The 8259-nt window shown below is 56.9% G+C and overlaps 1 protein-coding gene across 2 annotated transcripts; it reads right to left on the reverse strand.

The window, feature by feature from the left end:
- Nucleotides 1-1693: 1693 nt before the first annotated feature.
- On the reverse strand, nt 1694-8026 carry ENPP7 (ectonucleotide pyrophosphatase/phosphodiesterase 7). 2 transcript variants are annotated; one of them, XM_088828572.1, is made up of 5 exons: nt 7774-8026; nt 5067-5212; nt 3326-3952; nt 2464-2681; nt 1694-1778 (listed from the first exon to the last, which is right to left on the reverse strand). In XM_088828572.1, the coding sequence occupies exons 1-5, from the start codon at nt 8024-8026 to the stop codon at nt 1694-1696; spliced, it is 1329 nt and encodes a 442-aa protein (XP_088684698.1). The 2 variants fall into 2 exon arrangements, with proteins under 2 accessions (XP_088684698.1, XP_055254822.2); XM_055398847.2 differs by having other exon boundaries at nt 1694-1776; nt 2396-2681.
- Between the last annotated feature and the right edge of the window lie 233 nt (nt 8027-8259).

An 8259-nucleotide genomic window follows, 5' to 3' on the forward strand; every position in this document is an offset into this window, starting at 1 on the left:
CAACTTTAGCATCTCCCATAGTAGGGTTTTAATTATCCCTGTGGCTACTATCTAAGAACCACCTGCCTCGGTGCTTCTTCCTGGGTTAACCTCAGAGACGTGGACACCTCCTCATTATCCCATTTTTCCAGATGAGGAAACTGAGGCTGGGGGAGGTAAACTACTCTCTTAGGCCATGGGGACAAACGGGAGCAGTACTCGGTCTGACTCCAAAGGCCATGCTCTTGAAAGCTGCTATGAATGCACAGTCCCTGAAGTGGCTCAGTACTGACAGTGTCCAAGGCACTAGGTGTTGGACATTGGCCCCTGCTCCTGGCCTGGCCACGCAGGTCCCCGCTGAAGCCAGTCAATAGCTCACCTTTTCTCGAAACTTCTCCAAGGATATGTCTTATGTGTAGACTTACTACACACACACACATACCCCCTCCCCTCCCCTACAATGGCACTCTACATTTGCAGCATTTTCTTTTTAGCTGAGCAATGTGGCATAGAGTTCTGGTTTCCTATTAGTTCTCATCCCCCCTTTGCTTTTTAATGGGGAGCCCACCCTTTACCAGCTTTTGCTGGCAGTCCAACCAGGGCCCATTCCCAACAAGAATGGGTAGGTTCCCCTGTGTTTGTCAGCCTCCTACGAAACTAGGGTTTTATTTTACCCTGGATCCAAGTGGGAAGGCTCTAAGAAACCAGCAGGCTTTAGAATAAAAAGTTGCACCCACATTGGTCACTGTGTTTTGGTACTAGCCAGTGGGGTCCTTTATTCCCATCTGTGCTTTGTGCCTGGCGGTGTACTCCTGGTGGCCTGGGTGCAGGACCTGGTCAGCTCAGATGGAGATGGCCACTGGACCGGAGGCGTGCGGCCTCAGGGCTGGGAGCTCCAGGGTAGAGCCTCCTCATTGCCCACTGGAACTGGAGTTTGGGCTCTGAGTGTTTGAGGCTTCAGTCCTATTGCAACCACCACCAGGCCTGCTGCATCTTCCCAAGTGGGCGCTCGGGCACCCCCTCCCCATCACCGCGTACTTGGTGACCCCTTTCCCCATCCAGGCCCCCCTCCCTGCCCCCTGCTGCCACGGGGGTGGTTCTGTGTGACAGGAGGGGAGGAGGTGGAAAGGGGGTTGAAGGAGAGGGAGTGGGAGGGAAGGAATGGGGGCATCTTGGGAGTCTGGGGACAGTGGGCCAGTGAACCAGAGTATGCCCCCAGAGATCTAAACCTGGGCAAGGATCAGATTGCCAGCATCATCATGGCCAAGCCTGGGCTGGGGCTGTGGGGACATGGAGGCACGTAGGCCTGGTCCCTTGTCTTCTGAGGAGACAGGCCCATCTATATCCAGTAGATCATCATAGCAGGAATAGGCTTAGACCCTGTTTGCAGCTTCTGGAGGCTTCCTGGAAGAGAAGGGCCTGGAAGGACAGTTGTATGTTGGGATGGGGCAGGGGAAGGTGGAGGAGATGAAAGTGGAGGAGATGAAGCAGACAGGCCTGGAGGGAGGGAGTAGAGGGAATTTGGGTGGGGACACACAGTGCACGGAGGCACCCGTGTCAAGCGGAGACTGAGGAGGCCCCCTGTGGGAATTCCGGACCCTCAACTGGACCTGGGAGGGCACAGGGCGGGTGCAGGGAGGGGCCCAGGGGTGCAGAATGACTCCAACTTCCTCACATCTCCACCTCCTGGGCCTCTGACTTTCACCAGTGGGTGTTATGCGACCTTGACCAGGAGAGTTGCAGCCACCAGCAGTCCCGTCACCAAGGGAGGCCAGCCGCTTGGCAGGAGGGCAGACCCTAAGGAAAGTCAGAGGATTAGTGAATGAGACAAATGGGAGCGTGTCCCTCACCCTGACTCTTTCAGGGCAGGCGCGGTGTCCCCAGGCCGCCCCCACAAGCTCCCTGGTTTCATCACCCCCCGCCTTGTTCACCTGCCCCAGCTGCACGGGCCTCCTGGCTTGTGTTCAGTGTGGCCCCTCACAGCCCCTGCCCAGCGAGGCCTGCCCATCCCCAGGCAGGTGCCCCCAAGAGCTGCCACCTTGCCAGCTCCTGGGTGACCTCTGCCCCTGAGATGGGTCAGGGTTGGGGCGAGGATGTGTGTTGGGGAGGCTGACAGAGGAAGACTCCAGGAAGGAGTCCTCACGTGGCCATGGAGCCTGGAGGTGGCCTGTCCAGTGGGCAAACTGCCAGCTTCTCTGGCCCTCAGCCTCCCCATCCTAAACAAGGCTGCTCAAGCCCACTGGCTCTCCCGCCTGTGCAGCTGAGATGCGGGTGTCAGGTGCCGTGGGGATGTCAGGGACTCCAGATGTTCCCAGGATCCAGGGAAAGGAAGGAGCAGGCGACACCAACTGGCTGGCGGGGCAGCCTGGTTATGGCGCTGCAGGCCCCCATCCCCTACAGCTGCCTGGAGGCACACCTGAGGAGGTCGTGGTCAGCGAGGGGCTGAGTGTGGGTGTCTGGGTGCTGAGGACACTGTCGTTGGTCTCCTGGAGAATAGGCAGCAGGGTGCTGAGGAGCCCATCGTTGGCCTCTGGCATGATGCCCAGCAGTTTGCACATGAGCTCGTACACGTGGACGCTCTCGAAGGGCTCCACCTCCAGGCCCTTCTTAAAGCTGGGGCCCACGGCCCGGAAGATGGTCTTCATGTTCATGACCTCATTGTTGAAGCCGTGCTCCCCGTTGTTGAACTGCACGTTCACTCTCTGCCAGGAGGGAGGGTCCTGAGTGAGTTTGTGCTGACCCTCCCAGCCCACCCCACCCTCTCCAGGAGCACCACCTGCCGGGCCCTGGGTTGCAGAGGACCGCTGAAGGGAGTTCAAATGCGGGAGGGGTGGGTGGGAAAGATTCTGAGCCTCCGTGTCTCTGAGTTCTCAGCCCCAAAGATCAGTGGCCTAAAGAAGAAGCCTCAGTGAAGACCCGGAGACATGAATGGGGACCCACGTCAAGGGGGCGGAGCTTCAGCCAAGGACACGCTCTGGGCTCCTTTCCATGGCTGGGTGCCCACACGTCAGTACTTCCTTTCCTAGAATCCTGCCACTGCCCTGCATATTGCTTCCCTCTCAGCCTCCCTGAGCTCTCTCACCTCTTCTGTGTCACTCTCACAGCTAGCCTTCCCGCTTTACCCTATCCACGCGCGTGCACACGCAAACACATGTATGCATGCACACCCATGCACACAGGTACGCAATGCATGTACACACCCCAACTCCCGCCGCATCGTGTGGGTGTGTCCCTTTGGAGGCTGACACACCTCAAGTTGGGGTCTGACTAGAAACAGGGGAGTGCTTTTTACAGAACCAGAGAGAGACTCAGCAGGGCAGAGATGTGCCTGCACCCTGGAACTCACCCCGTGGATGACGTAACCCGGGTCGCTGTACATAAGCAGAGGGGTGATCCGGGAGTGATTGGCGTAGTGGAGGGATTTGGGGAAGAACTCCTTCTTGTAGACATGGAGTCTGGGGTGGGCGTCCTTGAGGGCCTCGTACACCTTCTCCAGCATTCCTTCCTTGGGGAGCAGCATCCCGTTTGGTCCGTAGTCTAGGAGTTCAAACTCAATGTCCTGGAAGCTGAAGTTGGAGAACTTGTGGAACTCCACCAGGTCGCTGGCCGTCTTGTTGACGGTGGTCATGCCGTGGTCGGACACGATGAGCAGGTTGAGGCTGCTCTCCAGGCCGCTCTTCCTGATGCTGTCCCGGAGGTAGCCCACGGTCCTGTCCACCTGCATCACCATCTCCTTCCTCTCCTGGGACTCGGGGCCGTACCTGTGGCCCGTGGAGTCTGGCTCTCCAAAGTAGAGGGTGACCAGGTCCAGGCCCTCGTCCGTGAACCACTTCATCACCGTGTCGATGTTGGCCCTCCACTCTGCTTCGTCCTTGTAGTTGTGTAGGATGCCTTCCTTCCGGCTCAGCGTCACGGCCTCGCCTTGGTAGGTGACATTCCCGCCGGGGTAGAAGAAGGAACCGGTCTTCAGGCCCTGTGGGGGGAAGGTGGCATCAGGGCCATGGGCCTTCTCCCGCTTGTCCCCTGCTGAAACATCTGCCCCGACTGCCTGCCCCCGGACTGCTGGCTCACCCATCCCTGCTCCTGACTGCAGCCCCAGGCCTTCGTATTTTCTGAAAGACCTTTCATAGCTCTTATCTTATCTTATTAGGGCTGATACTGATTTTATAGAGGAGAGAGCATGTGCCCAGTGGACTCAGCACTAATGAGATGGTGGATATAAAAGTGTCCCCAGATATGCTGTGTCCTCATCTTCACTGTGGCTGTAGGTCACAGCGCTGCTCTGTGAGCTCTCCCTTCCGACCTGCAGCCCGGCCTCTCCTGCCACGCGTCCATCGGCCCCTCCATTGCCTGCCCTTCTAGCCTTCAACCCGGCCGCCTGTCTGTCTCTCCATAACCCAGTTGCTGTTTTGTTTACAGATCCATCTGTCCTTGCCGCCATCTGTCCACTGCCTCAGGTCATCATGTCCACCCTGAGATGTCAGTTCTCGGCTACACTTTCTGCAAGCAAGCCTGGTGTCTGGTAGCTCCTTCTGAAGTGAGGGGACTCAGATATGAGTTGGACACCCTGCCTGTGAAGTTTCTTCTGGGCTCACCTTGAAATCATCCATTTGAGTTTGTTGTCAGGAAGCCCAGAGCATTGCAAGAGGCTGGGGTTCTGGGCTATTCACTGGCATGACCCACCTCTTACTCTTATCTTTCACCCTTTAGAATTCGACTGCCAGGCCCTGAGAGGGGAACCAGGATGAAGCCATTTCATTGTTCCCTGCCTGTTAGTGGAGTGACATTATTTTCCCTGTGGCCCCCTTCTCACCTGTGCCAAAGCCGTTTTCCCTCCAGTCAGGAGGATGCAACAACCCCTCTGGGTCCCAGGGAGGACAGGCAGCCTGGGCAGCCTGGTGGGTCCTCATGGGCACCCGGCTCCCATCTCCCATGGGGCCCCACTCAGCACCTCTCCCAGGCTGGGAGCACTGAACTCCCGGGTCCTGCCGTGGATGTTCCGTGGTCATGCCATGGACACGGCCTGCTCGGCCAGGTCCCCCTCCCGCCTCCTCCGACTGTCCAAGTGGGCGTGGGTGCAGCATTACCTGCCTCTGGGCAGTGATCCAAATGGGCAAGCTGCCGTTGTCCCACCACTGCTGGATGCCCAGTGTGGTGTGGTAGGGCCACTTCAGCTTGCTGCTCGTGTTGTAGAACATGTTGTGAACCACCCCGTGGTTCTCGACGTACTTGCCTGTGGGATGGCAGAGGGGGGTGGTGTGAGGGAAGGCACAGCCAGGGCAGGGGGCGGGGAAGCACACGCGGCCCTGGGAGCCGGGCTGGGCCTCCACAGCCTCATACCCCGGCCCAGAGATTCTGCTTCCTCTTTGAGTAGCTTATCCTGCCACTGAACTCCCACGAAGGCGTAAATACACACATTCCGGGATATCATTTGCAGCCTCGTTGGTTTTGGCAAAAGATTGGGAGCAACCTGGCTGGCTATCTGGAGAGAACTAATTAAATGAATTATGGCCCAGCCATGAAATAGAATCTCAGGCAGGAAGATAAATGAACCAAGAGAAGGTGTCGTTTTAACTTATTGTTTTCGGGATTTCCCTGGTGGTCCAATAGTTAAGATTCCGCCTTGCCATTCAGGGGACGTGGGTTTGGTCCCTGGTCAGGGAACTGAGACCCCACAGGCCGCAGAGCAGCTAAGCCCATGCACCGCAGCTACTGAGCCCTCAAGCTACAGCTGGAGAGTCTGTTCTGCAATGAAAGGTCCCACATGACGTAACGAAGACCCGGTGTACGACAACTAAGACCCGACAGAGCCAAATAAAGAAAATTTAAAAACCACAGGAAACCCAAGCAGCACTGTGCTCTGTTGGAAACCTTGTGCGCTGTTGGTCGGGATGTGAAATGGCGCAGCTACTATGAAAAGCAGTATGGTGGTTCCTCAGAAATTAAAAAAAAATATTTTTTCATGGCAATGCCTCCATGTGAGTTCAGAAAGTATAAAAAGAGGGGTGTTGAAGAGTCCACCTCCTTCCTTCACACGCCCCATTGTCATGTGGTAAGTAAGGAGGTGACATGCACAAGGGAGCACCAGAGCCTCTGCTTGCGTGCGGCAGGGGGCCAGGTCATGAAAATGCTGGGGTGAGAATAAGCTGTCTGTACGAGTGACATGCCTTAAAGTCATGCTTCCCTGGCAGCTCAGATGGTAAAAAAGATCTGCCTGCAATGCAGGAAACCCGGGTTCATTCCCTGGGTTGGGAAGATCCCCTGGAGAAGGGAATGACAACCCCCTCCAGTGTTCTTGCCTAGAGAATTCCATGGACAGACCATGTGGTCGCAAAGAGTCAGACACGACTGAGTGACTGATACTTTCACTTTTAAAGTCATGTCCACCCAGAGCCTCTGAATGTGACCTCGTTTGGAAATAAGGTCTTTGCAGATGTCATTAGTTTTGTTAAGATGGTGGCATCCTGGGGACTTCCCTGGTGGCACGGTGATAAAGAATCTGCCTGCCAGTGCAGTGGAAAGGGAAAGGGAAAATCGCTCAGTCGTGTCCGACTCTTTGTGACCCCGTGGACTATACAGTCTATGGAATTCTCCAGGCTGTAATACTGGAGTGGGTAGCCTTTCCCTTCTCCAGGGGATCTTCCCAACCCAGGGATTGAACCCAGATCTCCCGCATTGCGGGCAGATTCTTTTCCAGCTAAGCCACAAGGGAAGCCCAAGAATACTGGAGTGGGTAGCCTATCTCTTCTCCAGGGGATCTTCCCGACCGAGGAATCGAACCAGGGTCTCCTGCATTGCAGGCGGATTCTTACCGACTGAGCTACTAGGGAAGCCCTCCAATGCAGGGGACATGGGTTCAGTCCCTAGTCTGGGAAGATCCCACATGCTGCGGAGCAGCTAAGCCTGTGTGCCACCACCACTCCTGACCCTGCGAGCCACAGTTACGGAGCCTGCATGCTGCAACTACTGAAGCCTGGGCGCCTAGAGCCTGTGCTCTGCAGCAAGAGAAGCCCCCACAATGAGAAGCTCACGGCCCTGAGTGAGGAGTAGCCACAGCTCACTGCAACTAGAGAAAGCCCACGTGCAGCAATGAAGACCCAGTGCAGTCAAACACAAACAAATAAATACAATTATGTATAAAAAAAAGATGAGGGCCTTCCGGATCAGGTGGGCCCTAAATCCAAAGACCGGTGTCCTTAACAAGAAGAGGAGAGATACACAGAGGGGAGATGGCCGTGTGACAGGGGGCAGGGATTGGAGAGCTGAGGCCGCAAGTCCAGGATCGCCTGGGTCCCTGGAAGCTGGGACAGGTGGGAAGGATCCTCCCTTCCAGCCTCTGGAGGGAGTGTGGCTCTGTGACACCCAGATTTTAGGCTTCCGGCCTAAATAGAGCAATGGTGGGTTCAAGGGTGGCTGGGAGTGAGCAGTGGAAAGAGCCGGAGCCTCAGCCTCAGGCTCAACTCTCCTGCCTTTCTGAATCCTGGCCACACTCACCTCCGCCAGAAGCCCTCCTGGGTTGCCACCCTGGGTGTGGTCCGCATTTAAGATGAGACCTCCAGGTGTTTTTCTATCTGCCTTCCATCACTTGCCCCCGGCAGTGAGGGTTCCCGACATCCCCTTCGGCTGTGTCATGTCTGCCCGGTGAGGATGTCCCTTCCCTGGCCTCACCTTTGTTCTTGCACTGTGTGCCTCCTGGGTCGAGGCTCCATGCCCACGCTGTGGTTCGCTTTGTGGGTTCCCTGGTTTCTCAGCTGACCCCCAAGACCCCAAGCCCCATCTGAGGCCAGCACTCACCAGTGACCAGAGTGAAGTGGCAGGGGCTGGTCAAGGTGATGAAAGCCGGGGTCATGTAGCGAGCTTTCACCCCGTCCAGTGCCATGGCATCCAGGTTGGGGGTGTCCACGTCCTGGTCATAGTTCCAGCGGAAACCGTCGAAGGACACCAGGAGCAGCTTGTTCCGGGAGGCCTGCTGGCGGATGGGCGCCCCTGATGCTGGAGCCAGGAGGGTGGCCAGGGCCACGGCGAGGAGGACGGCTGGGGCTCCCATGATGGGTTCTCCAGAGACGCAAGTGCTGGGGGAAGTTTTCCGCTGAAGAGCAGAGCAAAGTCCCAGGGTCACGTCACTGAGCAGATCTTATCCTGTGCATCTTTGAACTGAGACTGTGCACGAGCCTCGGAGCGGCCCCGGCTGCTGTGTCTGTACCACCCTGGGCCTGGCCCTCGGGCGCATCTGCCTTTATGGACAGCGGACCTCGATCTCCATGCCCCTCCCGCTTCATG

Source organism: Moschus berezovskii, chromosome 20, assembly GCF_049115385.1.
Source record: "Moschus berezovskii isolate FMDL1 chromosome 20, NW_MosBer_1.0, whole genome shotgun sequence".
In the NCBI taxonomy this organism is placed as follows: domain Eukaryota; kingdom Metazoa; phylum Chordata; class Mammalia; order Artiodactyla; family Moschidae; genus Moschus; species Moschus berezovskii.

Coding starts and splice junctions, on each gene's coding strand:
- ENPP7 (XM_055398847.2), bottom strand. CDS start 8,026: ATGGGAGCCCCAGCCGTCCTCCTCGCCGTGGCCCTGGCCACCCTCCTG. Junction 3,953..5,066: donor GGATCACTGCCCAGAGGCAG/GTAATGCTGCAC, acceptor TTCCCCCCACAG/GGCCTGAAGACCGGTTCCTT. Junction 2,682..3,325: donor CGGGTTACGTCATCCACGGG/GTGAGTTCCAGG, acceptor CCCTCCTGGCAG/AGAGTGAACGTGCAGTTCAA.